A 15,012-nucleotide genomic window follows, 5' to 3' on the forward strand; every position below is an offset into this window, starting at 1 on the left:
AACACATGTTCAAAAGAGCATTGTAAGGAATAACCGATGACAATTAAAAATACTAAACTAGAAAATAGGGAAACACTAGTACAATCAATAAACACTAGCCATCATGGTGTCTAACATTCGGTCTGAAAGAGCGTTGCATGGAATGAACTTGCTGGAAAACATGATCGAACTGCTCATTAACAACATCCATAAATTCTAGGAGATCCACTAGAAGAGAATTGACCTCTCCTCTAATGATATTAACTTCAGATTACAGAGCATGTATAACAGTTCAAAAGTCAACAGGAGCAACAATATGATGTGCACCAGAGGCGTGTGAATTAGCATCAAGGAACATGGCTTCTAGGTTATCATAAGGTTGAGGACTATCAGAAGGTATAAGAGACTCACTTTGGCCCTCTAAGTTGTAAAACCAGTTATCACGGTTGTGGACATTGGTTTTCTCATGGTTTGAAAGTGTAAAGTTATGGACCATTTCGTTATCAATCAACAGCTCAAACTCCGCCGGTCCTAAATTAAAAATGATGCCTCAGTTGAAATAGAAGTTTAGGTGCATGGGACGAATACCTCAAAAACATGTAAGCGGTTAAGTGGGTATCTTAGGCCTAAAGCATCATCAATCATGGTTACTAACCCTCCAATGATAATATTACCGTGGGTTTCTCGGGTAATCTTATCGAGGTTTTCTAACATAAAGGCAACAACATTCACTGGTCTCCCTTAGGAGGCACAATGGAGGATAAAAAGTTCATCTCTAGAAATAGAGGTTACATTTTCTTCCTTACCGAACAGGGTATGAGCCAGGATTTTATGAAAGTAGCGGATAACAGGGTTGTGGGTGTTTACAAAAAACATAGTGTGATACTCAGGATGATAGTTGCTGGTTATGGTTCCCCAAAAAAAGTTAAGGTCAAGGTCTATAAAGGCATCATTAGGGGAAATGGTGTATGCATCAGGGTCATTAGGAAATCCTAGTAACTCATCCATCTCGCGGTGTGTGAAATGGTACTTGGTTCCGAAGAGCCTAAATATAGTTAGGCCTCTACCAAATCCTACTCCTCTGTTAGGGTCATAATAAAGGGAACTGAGGAATTCAAGGGTAAGCCTACGGTACTGGCTATACCTCTTCCTCACAGCAAAACTATCTCACCCTACTTGGTTGAGAAGATACATAACACTGTCTCTTAATCCTAAGGTAGTCAGGGTTAATCCACCAGGATATATAGAAAGTGCCATTTCCCTCTGTGCTAACATGTCAAAACGGCGTCTCTGATTTTCGCTCATAAATATAACCTCCATATTATCAACAAGCTCAATACTTCTAAGTTAGTGATAACTTATCCTAATCTATGTTAGCTTGAAAGTAAACAAATGTTATACTATTAGTAAAAGTTACCGCATGGAAGTGTTAGAATAGTTAGTAAGAGTAATAATAATAGTAATAATAATAAATAAAAGAGAAAAAAATTAAAACAAACATAGAATAAAAATAAAAATGAAAATGAAAACAACTAAAAATAAATGATAAAGACTAAAGATCGTGGGTTGCCTCCCATGTAACGATTCGTTTAATGTCGGGAGCTTGACATTAATTTGGAACGGTGCTAATCTTTCGAAAGAATGGACAACTCTTCTAATTTGTAGCTCATGCAGAAATCCTTATTTTTTTACATTGTGGTAGCGCTTAAGTCGCTGCCCGTTTACAATGAATGGTTCATTAGTTTTACCTCTTATTTCCACAGCTCCGCTTTGGAAAACTCTCATGACCTCAAAAGGGCCATACCATCTAGAAAAAAGTTTGCTTGGAAATAATTTGAGTCGAGAATTAAAGAGAAGGACTATGTCACCCTCATTGAATTCTCGCCTTATAATTCGTTTTCCAAGCCACTATTTGGTTCTTTCCTTATAAATACGGGCATTCTCATTGGCATCTAATCTAAGTTCTTTTAATTCATGGATATCCAAAATTATTTTCTCGCCTGCAACTGTGTAATTCATGTTAAGGGTCTTGATGGACCAATAAGCTTTATGCTCGAGTTCCACAGGCATGTGACATAATTTACCATAAACTAGTTTTGAAATTCTGGTATCAGATATGAGAGGTAATGTCACGACACTAATATCTGAATAAAACACACAAGATAAAGATAAAGAATAGTAATGCAAGAGACACAAGCAATTGTTAACCCAGTTTGGTGCAACTCACCTATGTCTGGGGGCTACCAAGCCAGGAAGGAAATCCACTAAATAGAATCAGTTCAAAGACTCTCAGTACACTCCACAAGTTATAGTCTTTTTCACCTAATCTCTACCCGTGTGATTTCTACCTAAGAACTCTTAGATATGAGAACCCACTCACTCCCCCTCAATCACACCTGTGATTTTAAACAACAATTACTTATGAAAAGAAGACACTCTTCAAAGACACACACTTGATCTTCAATCAAGTAGACACACACTTGATCTTCAATCAAGTAGACACACACTTGATCTTCAATCAAGTAGACACACACTTGATCTTACTTAACAACTTCAATCAATTAGACACACACACATGCTTAAAAGCTTAAAGTGACAAATTACAACTCACAAATCAGACCAATTCAATCATCTATGGATGAATTGAATGGCTTACAAGTCACACGACCAAACAAGACACAAACCCTTATTCTCTCTCAGTATTTCGCTCTGTATTGGTTGTGTATCAAATCAGGTTTTTCCATGTCCTATTTATAGAAGCATTCAGCTGGGCTTGGACATCTTGAAAACCCTAAAACTATTTTCCAATTAAATCTTCTCATGATAGATGATTAGATCTCTTTGGAAAATAAGTAAATATGGTTGTAATTAATGATTGAATGCGTTTGTAAATCAGATCTTCTATCATACATAGATTTCCATTAAATGCGCAATCACATAACACATAACATTCACCCTGAATGTTTTGTGTACAGATGTCATGACATCGGGTCTGACATCCTGGAACAATCCTGCATAATTCCATTTTAAATATCCAGCAGGTACATAATATCAAATGTCATGACATTGTGTATGACATCCTGAAACAATCCTGCATAATTATATTTTTAAATTCCAGCAGGTACAAGGATATCTTATGTTAAGACATCACATTCAACATCTTGTGAACACTCTTTATTTTACCAAAATTGCTGCCAACACTTAGAACCAACAAGTTTGAATGGTGTTGTTCCTATCGGGGTTTTGTAAGTTGTCCTATAAGCCCACAGAGCCTCATGAAGTTTTGCAGATCAATATTTCCTAGAAGTTGCAACGGTTTTCTCTAATATTTGTTTGATTTCTCTATTGGAATCTTCAACTTGCCCACTTGTTTGAGGGTGATATGGTATTGCTACACGGTGTTAGACTCCATATTTAAGCAACAATCTTTCGAAGATTTTGGAAATGAAGTTAGATCCCCCATCACTAATTACGAGTCTTGGTACACTGAATCTAGGGAATATTTGATTCTTGAAAAGTTTAATTACTACTCGTGCATCGTTAGTGGGAGAGGCTACTGCCGCAATCCATTTTGATACGTAATCAACTACAACGAGTATGTATTTGTTACCAAAAGAAGATGGGAAAGGATCCATGACACCTATACCCCATACATCAAAGACTTCTAATTCTAAGATACCTCTTAGTGGAATCTCATCGCGTCTAGAGATGTTTCCAGTGTGTTGGCACCGATCAGAATTTTTAATCGCGATGTGCACATCTTTCCATAGATTAGGCCCAAAGAGGCCAAATTGTAAGATCTTCACACAAGTCTTTGAGGTGCTTATGTGCCCTCCAGAGGATCCAGAGTAGTAGTGAGATATGATATCATTTACTTCCAATTCAGGGACACATCGACGGAAAATACCATTGGCGCCTCTCTTGAAAAGTAATGGTTCATCCCAATAATAATGTTTAGATCATGGAATAATTTTTTCTTTTGCTGGTATGTTAAGTCTGATGGAAGCACTCTAGCGGATAAGTAGTTGACAAAGTCATCATACCATGGCAGGACAGTCTTGGTGCAAATAGATTCCATAACTTCATTAGTTTCTATGTCATTATACATTAAAGAGAATTTGGTCGTCTCGCTTTCATTTTCTAACTGGGCTACAAGTCGATCATAAGGAAAATCGTCATTGATGGGAACTTGTTCGGGTTTTAGATCCTCAATCCTAGAGAGATGATCTGCTACCACGTTTTCGGTGCCTTTCTTATCTTTGATCTCTGGATTGAATTCTTGTAAGAGTAGAATCCATCTTAAAAGTCTCGGTTTAGCATCCTTCTTACTTAACAGGTACTTTACTACAGCGTGGTCAGTATAGACAATTATTTTTGCTTCTACTAAGTAGGAAATTTTTTATCTAAAGAGAACACAACAACTAGGAGTTCTTTTTCTATGGTGGCTTAGTTCATTTACACGTTGTCTAAGGTTGTACTTGCATAATAAATAGGACAAAGTTTTTTATCTTCTCTTTGTCCTAAGACAGCGCCAACGGAATAATCACTAGCGTCACACATTATCTCAAATGGCTTACTTCAATCAGGCGGTTTCATAATGGGCACGCTAATAAGAGCATTTTTCATATGTTCAAACTCTTTTAAGCAATCTTCGTTGAATATGAATTCAGCGTTTTTCATTAATAAGCCTGTTAGTGGTTTGGTTATTTTAGAGAAATCTTTAATGAATCGTCGGTAGAAACCGACGTGTCCTAAGAAAAATCGAACTTCTATAACGGTTTTCGGAGGTTGAAGATGTTCTATACTTTCGATTTTTGCGTTATCCACTTCAATTCCTCGGTCGTATACAACATGGCCAAGTACAATTTCTTGTCGGACAATGAAATGGCATTTTTCTCAATTTAATACGAGATTGACTTTAACACATCTCTCAAGTACCATTTCTAGGTTTGAAAGACATCCTTCAAATCTTTTCCCCCAAAGAGAGAAGTCATCCATAAATACGTCCATTACGTTGTCTATAAAATCAGCAAAGATCGATATCATGCATCTCTGAAATGCTTCAGGAGCATTACACAGTCCAAACGACATTCGTCGATATGCAAATGTACCATAACGAAATGTGAAAGTAGTCTTTTCTTGGTCATCAAGATGGGTAGTGTAGATTCTTAGTGTTGGCAGCAATTTTGGTAAAACAAAGAGTGTTCACAAGATGTTATGTGTGATGTCTTAACATAAGATATCCTATGTACCTGCTGAAGTTCAAGAACATGTTCATGCAGGATTGTTTCAGAATGCCATACACAAGGTCATGGCATCTGATATGGGATGTACCTGCTGGAGCTTAAATGAAAGACATGTTCATGCAGGATTGTTTCAAGATGTCATACACAAGGTCATGGCATCTGATATGGTTGTATCTGCTGGATGTTATAAAAGGAATTATGGAATGATGCAGGACTTTTCCAGGATGTCAGACCCGATGTCATGACATCCTGTACACAGAACATTCAGTGTGAATGTCTGGTGTTTTGTGATTGCACAATTAATGGCAATCTATGTATGATTGAAGATCTGATTAGCTGGCGCATTCAATCATGGATTACAACCTGATTTACTTATTTTCCAAGGAGATCTAACCAGCTGTTATAAAAAGATTTGATTGGAAAATAGATTTAGGGTTTTCAAGATGTCCAAGCCCAGCTGAAAGCTTCTATAAAAAGGGACTTAGAAAACCTGTTTTACAACACAACCAATACTGAGCAAAATATAGTGAGAGAGCTAGGGTTTGTGTCTGTTTAGTCGTAAGACTTGTAAGCCATTCAAGTCATCTTTTGATGATTGAATTGGACTGATGTTGTGGTTGTAATTTGTCACTCTAAAGTTGTTAAGCAAGAGTGTGTGTCTACTTGATCAAAGCTGTGAAGCAAGATCAAGTGTGTGTCTTCTTGATCAAAGTTGTGAAGCAAGATCAAGAGTGTGTCTTCTTGATTGAAACTGTGAAGTAAAATCAAGAGTGTGTTATTGAAAAGTGTTTTCTTTTCTCAAGGGATTATTGTTTAAGATCACAGGTGTGATTGTAGGGAAGTGAGTGGGTTCTCATATCTAAGAATGCTTAGGTAGAAATTGCACGGGAGGAGATTAGGTGAGAAAGACTGTAACTTGTTGAAGTGTATGGAGAATCTTTGAACTGATTCTATTTTAGTGAATTTCCTTCCTGGCTTGGTAGCCCCCAGATGTAGGTGAGTTGGACCGAGCTGGGTTAACAATTGCGTGTGTATCGTTCATTACTTTTCTCTATCTTTATTCTGTTTGCATTACTCAGATATCAATGTCATAACATTACCTTCGACATCTTATATCTGATACCAGAATTACAATTGGTATCAGAGCAGGCATCCTGCTCTGGTTCTGGGTGAGATCTAGGGGCAATACTTTATGGTATAATGGATAGAGATAGAGGATCTGTTCACAGGCACCCAATTTTGGATGGTTCTAACTACGACTATTGGAAACCTAGAATGGTAGCCTTTCTAAAATATCTTGATAACAAGGCTTGGAAGGTTGTGTTGACAGGCTGGGTGCACCCGTAAGTTACTAAAGAAGGAGAAGTCACTACTGAGAAAAAAACCTGAAGAACAATGGTCCAAGGAGGAAGATGACCTAGCCCTTGAAAATTCTAAAGCATTGAATGCCATCTTCAATGGAGTGGACAAGAACATCTTCAGATTAGTAAACAACTGTGAAGTAGCTAAAGATGCTTGGGACATTCTCAAAACCACTCATGAAGGCACCTCTAGAGTGAAAATGTCCAGACTACAGCTGCTCACCACCAAGTTTGAAAACTTAAGGATGAAAGAAGATGAAAATATTCATGAATTTTACATGAGTATCCTTGAAATTGCCAATGCCTCTAGAGCTTTGGGAGAAAAGATGTCAGATGAAAAGTTAGTAAGAAAAATACTCAGATCACTCCCCAAGAGATTTGCTATGAAATTAATAGCCATAGAATTATCTCAAGACATCTCAAATATGAGAGTTGATGAGCTAATTGGATCCCTCCAAACCTTTGATATGGGAATATGTGATGGAGCTGAAGAGAAAGCCAAGAGCATAGCATTCATGACAAACACTGAAGAGGAAGATGAGGAAGGTGGTCAAGATATTGATGAAGATCTAGCAAATGAGATAGCAATGCTGGGAAGACAATTCAACAGACTGATGAAAAAGGTAGATGTGAGAGCACAGGGCAATGTCAAGAACATCGCATCTGACATCAGTAAATCTAACAGCTTTGGTAAGAAAACAAGGTCTAAAGAAAAGCCCAAAGAAGTTCAGTGTTATGAGTGTAATGGGTATGGTCATATTAAAACTGAATGTGGGACCTACCTCAAGAAACAAAAGAGGAGTCTTGTTGCCTCTTGGTCTGATGGAAGTGAAACAGAAGAAGCTACAAACCATGTGACTGCATTGTCAGGAAGATGCGGATCTGAGAAAGAGTCAATTGATGATGAAAGAACCTTTGAAGAGCTGGCCACTACCTACAAAGAGTTGGGCCACAGAATTCCAGGAGTGTGCAGACAAGTTGAATGCTAGAAGAAAGTGATAGCTCAACTGGAAAATGAAAAAACCATCTCAAAATTAAAGACTGAAGCGGTATTCTTGAATTCCAAACTAGATGAGATGACTAAGTATGTAAGAATGCTTAACAATGGATCTGCCATCTTAGACAAGATTCTCCAGACTGGCCAAATAACAGGAAACAAATCTCGCATTGGATTCAAGGCTGAATGCAGTTACACTTGGTGCAAACCAAAATCCAAACCTAAGTGCAGCCATGTTAAAAGCAGGCCTGAGATGTCACATCAGATGTCACAACAGCAGAAAGGGAAACATCAAAGATGGAAATGCCAATACTGTGGGAAATTTGGCCACCTGAAGCCCTTCTGCTATAAGCTATATGGTTATCCTATCCCTGTTCAGTCTCAATATCAATTAAGATCCAAGCATCACAGGACTGTCAACAAAGAGAAATGGGTTCCTAAGACAAAGGTTACAAGTCTAATAGCCCACACTTCCCTCAGAGATTCAGCCAAAGAAGATTGGTATTTTGACTGTGGTTGCTCCAGACATATGACTGGGAACAAAAATCTGCTAACTGAACTTCACCATCATGCCATGAGTTATGTTACCTTTGGTGATAGTGCAAAGGGTGAAATTAAGGGAATGCGTAGACTGGATTGCCCTGGAGTTCCTGACCTTGACGATGTCCTACTTGTTAAGGGATTAACTGCTAATCTTATAAGCATCAATCAACTGTGTGATCAAGGTCTGAATGTAAACTTCACCAGAACTGAATATCTGATTACTAACAAGGAAAATGAAGTGATCATGAAGGGAGTTAGGTCCAAAGACAACTGCTACATGTGGAGCTCTCAATAAACTGGATACTCTTCAATGTGTACCTTACCCAAAGAGGAAGAAGTAAAGATATGGCATCAAAGATTGGGCCACCTGCACCTTAAAGGTATGAAGAAGATCATATCAGCTGAAGCTGTTAGAGGAATTCCAAACTTAAAGATTGATGAGGGAAAAATCAGTGGAGAATGTTAGATTGGAAAACAAACAAGGATGTCACAGCAGAGGCTCAGACATGGCACCACTACCAAAGTATTGGAACTCCTTCATATGGACTTGGTGGGACCCATGCAAGTAGAAAGCCTTGGTGGGATGAAGTATGCTTATGTGGTGGTGGATGATTTTTCCAGATACACCTGGATCTATTTTATAAGAGAAAAATCTGATGTATTTGAAGTCTTTAAGGAGCTTTGTCTGAAACTTCAAAGAGAAAAAGAAAGTCCTGTTATCAAAATTAGAAGTGATCATGGGAAGGAGTTTGAGAACAACAAATTTGTTGAATTCTGCTCTTCAGAAGGAATACATCATGAGTTCTCATCTCCCATCACTTCCCAGTAAAATGGTGTGGTAGAAAGAAAAAATAGGACCCTTCAAGAATCAGCCAGAGCTATGATTCATGCAAAGAAATTGCCCTACCATTTTTGGGCTGAAGCCATGAACACAACCTGCTATGTTCACAATAGAGTGACATTAAAGAAAGATACTCCCACAACCCTTTATGAAGTCTGGAAAGGAAGAAAACCTACATTCAAATACTTTCATGTATTTGGCAGCAAATGCTATATCTTGGCTAATCGTGAGCAAAGAAGGAAGATGGATCCCAAAAGTGATGAAGGAATATTTTTGGGCTATTTAACAAACAACAGAGCTTACAGGGTCTTTAATTCCAGAACTAATGTATTGATGGAATCCATTAATGTTGTGGTTGATGACCAACAGACTGATGTCACATACGAAGTCGAGACATCTCTGAATGATTCTCCAGCTGACTTCTCAGACAAAAATAAGGAAGAAGAACCTCCTCAAGCTGAACCTGAAGATGACAAAATCAACAAGGGACCCTCTATTAGAATTCAGAAGGATCATCCCAAAGATCTTATCATAGGAGATCCAGATAAAGGAGTCACTACTAGATCAAGGGAAGTGATCTCACATGGTTTCTTTGTGTCAAAGATTGAACCCAGAAATATCAAGGAAGCCTTGACTGATGAGTTCTGGATCAATTCCATGCAAGAGGAGTTAGGCCAATTCAAAAGGAATGAAGTATGGGAATTGGTTCCTAGACCTGAAAGAGTAAATGTCATAGGTACAAAGTGGGTATATAAGAATAAATCAGATGAACAAGGGGTTGTTACTAAAAACAAAGCTAGATTAGTAGCTCAAGGATATACTGAAGTTGAAGGAGTAGACTTTGATGAAACATTTGCTCCTGTAGCTCGCCTTGAGTCCATTAGATTATTGCTTGGAGTGGCATGTATTCTGAAATTCAAACTGTTTCAAATGGATGTAAAAAGTGCCTTCCTGAATGGCTACTTAAATGAAGAAGTATATGTTGAACAACCTAAAGGATTCACAGATCCAAATCTTCCACAACATGTGTACAGATTGAAGAAAGCCCTCAATGGGTTGAAGCAAGTTCCTAGGGCTTGGTATGAGAGACTCACAGTGTTCCTCACTGACAATGGATACAGGAAAAGAGATATTGATAAAAATCTGTTTGTGAAGAATGAAGGAGGGAAGCTCATGGTGGCACAAATATATGTAGATGACATTGTATTTGGTGGGATGTCAGAACAGATGGTTGAACATTTTGTTAAACAAATGCAATCTGAGTTTGAGATGAGCCTTGTTGGAGAACTGACATACTTTCTTGGGCTACAAGTCAAACAGATGGAAGACCCTATCTTTCTATCTCAAAGCAAGTATGCCAAGAACATTGTGAAGAAGTTTGGCATGGAAAATGCAAGCCATAAAAGCATACCTTCTCCTACTCATGTGAAAATTTCCAAAGATGAAAATGGTGTCAGTGTAGATCAGAGTCTATACATAAGCATGATAGGTAGTCTGCTATATCTCACAGCAAGTAAACCTAACATTGCATTTGCTGTAGGTGTTTGTGCTAGGTATCAAGCTGAACCAAAAGTCAGTCAAATAAACCAAGTGAAGAGAATACTGAAATATGTCAATGGCACCAGTGACTATGGGATGTTGTATACTCATGGATCCGGATCCATGCTGACTGGTTACTATGATGCTGACTGGGCTGGAAGTGCTGATGATAGAAAAAGCACATCTGGAGGATGCTTCTATTTAGGGAACAATCTGATTTCATGGTTCAGCAAGAAACAAAACTGTGTATCTCTATCCACTGCTAAAGCTGAATACATAACTGCTGGGAGTAGCTGCTCTCAACTGGTCTGGATAAAGCAAATGTTGTCTGAATACAATGTCACAGAAGAAGTCATGACATTATATTGTGATAACCTGAGTGCCATAAATATTTCCAAAAATCCTATTCAACATAGCAGGACAAAGCACATTGACATTCGTCATCACTTCATTAGAGAACTGGTAGAAGAAAATATCATAACTTTGGAGCATGTCACTACTGAAAAACAATTAGAAGACATTTTCACTAAAGCTTTGGATGCCAATCAATTGGAATGTTTAAGGGGGAAGTTGGGGATCTGTGTTCAAGAGAACCTATAGCTTGGGGGATATTTCTGAAGTGGGTTGTGGCAAAAGATGTGTTGCTGTGTTGGGATGCTGAAGTTTATTGTTTTTTGAAAATGCGTATTTTGTGGGAGTCCTTATTGATGTCTGTTTGTAATATTTTGGGCTCTTAATGAGTTCCTTGGATTTGTTCATTATCCCAGCTATCACAACTGTGTATGATGATGGTTTGTACTGCCTAACTTTTATGTTTTAACATTTTTAATGTTATAACATCGGACCTGACATTCTCTGTTAGACTAATTGACATTTATTTTGTCTAATTGGTCACCTTTGGTCAATTTTGACTAAAAAGGGGAAGAAGTGTTAATGTGGAAGCATTTGTTGATGTGGAGTTGTGAGATGTATGTAGCTGATCTGAAGGACAACTATTATTGAAGAAAGTGGACAGGTGTTAAAACAGAATGTTGTTCTGTTTATAGATGTCAAAGAGGATGTCTGATATGGTGTACATGTGTTGATGTTGAAGCAGATGTCAGAATGACATTTTGGCTGGTACAGGTGCTGGAGTTACAGTAGCTGTTATTTGATGTATGCACAAATTTAGGGGGAGAAGGAGTACCCTTGTGCATTTGTGTGTCTTACTAGTTACATCCATAACTAGTAATTCTGTTTTTGTTGCACAGATTTAGGGGGAGGAGAAGTACCCTTGTGCATGTGTGTATTACTAGTAACTAGCTAGTAATTGTGTTGCTTCTACTGCTGTTTAAACTACTGTTATGTTATTTAACTGCTAATAGTTTACCTTGTGAACAAAAATGATAGATATATGTTTTAGCCGAAATTTGCCAAAGGGGGAGTTTGTTGGTTCTTAGTGTTGGCAGCAATTTTGGTAAAACAAAGAGTGCTCACAAGATGTTATGTGTGATGTCTTAACATAAGATATCCTATGTACCTGCTGAAGTTCAAGAACATGTTCATGCAGGATTGTTTCAGAATGCCATACACAAGGTCATGGCATCTGATATGGGATGTACCTGCTGGAGCTTAAATGAAAGACATGTTCATGCATGATTGTTTCAAGATGTCATACACAAGGTCATGGCATCGTATATGGTTGTACCTGCTGGAAGTTATAAAAGGAATTATGGAATGATGCAGGATTTTTCCATGATGTCAGACCCGATGTCTTGACATCCTGTACACAGAACATTCAGTGTGAATGTCCGGTGTTTTGTGATTGCACAATTAATGGCAATCTATGTATGATTGAAGATCTGATTAGCTGGCGCATTCAATCATGGATTACAACCTGATTTACTTATTTTCCAAGGAGATCTAACCAGCTGTTATAAAAAGATTTGATTGGAAAATAGATTTAGGGTTTTCAAGATGTCCAAGCCCAGCTGAAAGCTTATATAAAAAGGGACTTAGAAAACCTGTTTTACAACACAACCAATACTGAGCGAAATATAGTGAGAGAGCTAGGGTTTGTCTCTGTTTAGTCGTAAGACTTGTAAGCCATTCAAGTCATCTTTTGATGATTAAATTGGACTGATTTGTGGTTGTAATTTGTCACTCTAAAGCTGTTAAGCAAGAGTGTGTGTCTACTTGATCAAAGTTGTGAAGCAAGATCAAGTGTGTGTCTTCTTGATCAAAGTTGTGAAGCAAGATCAAGAGTGTGTCTTATTGATTGAAACTGTGAAGTAAAATCAAGAGTGTGTTATTGAAAAGTGTTTTATTTTCTCAAGGGATTTTTGTTTAAGATCACAGGTGTGATTGTAGGGAAGTGAGTGGGTTCTCATATCTAAGAGTGCTTAGGTAGAAATTGCACGGGTAGAGATTAGGTGAGAAAGACTGTAACTTGTTGAAGTGTACGAAGAGTCTTTGAACTGATTCTATTTTAGTGAATTTCCTTCCTGGCTTGGTAGCCCCCAGATGTAGGTGAGTTGGACCGAACTGGGTTAACAATTGCATGTGTATCGTGCATTACATTTCTCTATCTTTATTCTATTTGCATTACTCAGATATCAGTGTCATAACATTACCTTCGACATCTCATATCTGATACCAGAATTACATATAGGAATTTGAAAGAATCCTAAGTATCCGTCTAAATAGCAGAAGTTAGAATGTTTATCCTATCGTTCAAGCATTTGATCAATGAAAGGTAATGGAAAGTGATCTTTACGAGTAGCTTTATTTAATTTTCTATAGTTTATGCACATTCTCCATCGAGTTTGAGTTCTTCTTGCTACAGATTCCCCCTTTCTCATTACTAACAACTGTAACACCTCCCTTCTTTGGAAAGATATGTATCGGGCTGACCTAGTTACTGTCGGATTTCGGGTATATAATTCCTACTTCTAATATCTTTTGTACCTCCTTTTTTACAACATCACTCAAGATAGGATTTAGTCTTCTCTGATGCTCTCTAGAGGTTTTACAGTCATCCTCTAACATTATGTGATGCATACATATAGAGGGACTTATTCCTTTTAAGTTGGAGATGTTATAGCCTAGAGCTATTGGATATTTTCTTAAGACATGGAGTAACCTTCTAGTTTCTATCTATCCTAAGTTAGCGTTGACTATTACTGTTTGTTCAAGCTCGGTATCTAGGAATTCATACCTTAGATCTCTGGGTAGTGTTTTGAGTTCTATTTAAGGTTTCTTTGGGCATGGCATTAGATTTGGTGTTAGTGCTAGACATTCTCTTAGGTTGTCATCTATATATGGCTCACGCCAATTATCGTCTTCAAATATATGAGGTGTTGGAATCTTCAGTACTTAACTATACTTAGATGGTTCTTTCTCCATTTCTTTCAAACATTCGTTGATGACGTCTAAGAAACAACATGAGTCGTCTATAGCTGATGCTTGTAGAAATTTAGCTAAGAGAAATTCAACTTTTTCTTCTCCAACTTCGAATGTTAGCCTTCCTTTCTTCACATCTATGATGGCTCCGGCTGTGGCTAAAAAGGGTCTTCCTAAAATAATAGGGATGTTGGAATCCTTGTTTATATCCATTATTACAAAGTCGGTAGGAATATATAATTGTCCTATACGAACGAGAACGTTCTCTAGCATATCTATTAGAAATTTAAGAGAACAGTCAGTTAGTTGTAGAGACATTTTGTTGGTATTAATTCTCCTAGATTGAGTTTTTAGCATGTGGATAAGGGCATTAAACTAACATTGACTCCTAAATCGCATAGAGCTTTGTCTATGATATAACTTCCGATTACACATGGTATGGAAAAACTACCCGGGTCTTTCGGTTTAGGAAGCATGTTGTTTTGAATAATAGTGCTACACTCGGTAGTAAGCATAATGGTTTCATCATCCTCAAGCTTTTTCTTGTTGGATAGAATCCCTTTAAGAAACTTAGCATATGAAGGCATTTGCGTAATGGCTTCTGTGAATGCTATAGTGATATTAAGTTGCTTCAGAAGTTCTACAAATTTCTTGAATTGTCCTTCATTTTGGGACTTAACAAGGCTTTGGGGATAAGGTATAAGTGGTTTGTATGGTGGCAGAGGCATATAAGGTGGTTCTTTATCTTTTGCATCTCCTCTTTCGTCTTCCTTTCCATCATTGATTGGTTCCTTTACCTTTTCGGTTCCCTTACCAGAATTTTGATACATGGTCAAATTTTGGATTCTTGAGTCAAGTGGTTCATCTAATTTTGTTCCACTTCAAAGTGTGATAGCGTTAGCATGGCCTTTTGGGTTTGGTTGTGGTTGACCAGGAAATACTCCAGTTAGGGCTGCTATTGCGGCTTGTTGTTGGGCTACTTGGGAGATCTGGGTTTCTAACATTTTGTTATGGGTAGCCATAGCATCAAACTTATTTGAAAATTCTTTGTTTTTTTGAGCTTGGGAATTAATAAAGTTTTCCATCATGATATCCAGATTTGACTTTCTAGATGCTTGTGGAGCA

General features: G+C 37.7%; 1 protein-coding gene across 1 annotated transcript; it reads right to left on the bottom strand.

Annotated features, from left to right (window-relative positions):
* Nucleotides 1-13,860: 13,860 nt before the first annotated feature.
* Nucleotides 13,861-14,717, bottom strand: LOC127078720 (uncharacterized). Its single transcript, XM_051019153.1, has 2 exons — nt 14,339-14,717; nt 13,861-14,162 (listed from the first exon to the last, which is right to left on the bottom strand). Exons 1-2 carry the CDS (start codon nt 14,715-14,717, stop codon nt 13,861-13,863), a joined length of 681 nt encoding a protein of 226 aa, XP_050875110.1.
* Nucleotides 14,718-15,012: the final 295 nt, after the last annotated feature.

This window comes from Lathyrus oleraceus, chromosome 5 (assembly GCF_024323335.1).
Source record: "Lathyrus oleraceus cultivar Zhongwan6 chromosome 5, CAAS_Psat_ZW6_1.0, whole genome shotgun sequence".
Lineage (NCBI taxonomy): Eukaryota > Viridiplantae > Streptophyta > Magnoliopsida > Fabales > Fabaceae > Lathyrus > Lathyrus oleraceus.

Excerpts from the sequence above, each read along its gene's own strand:
- LOC127078720 (XM_051019153.1), bottom strand. The coding sequence starts at position 14,717 with ATGTATCAAAATTCTGGTAAGGGAACCGAAAAGGTAAAGGAACCAATC. Across the intron at positions 14,163-14,338 it reads TCCTAAACCGAAAGACCCGG|ATATGCTAGAGAACGTTCTC; the intron begins GTAGTTTTTCCA and ends AATTTCTAATAG.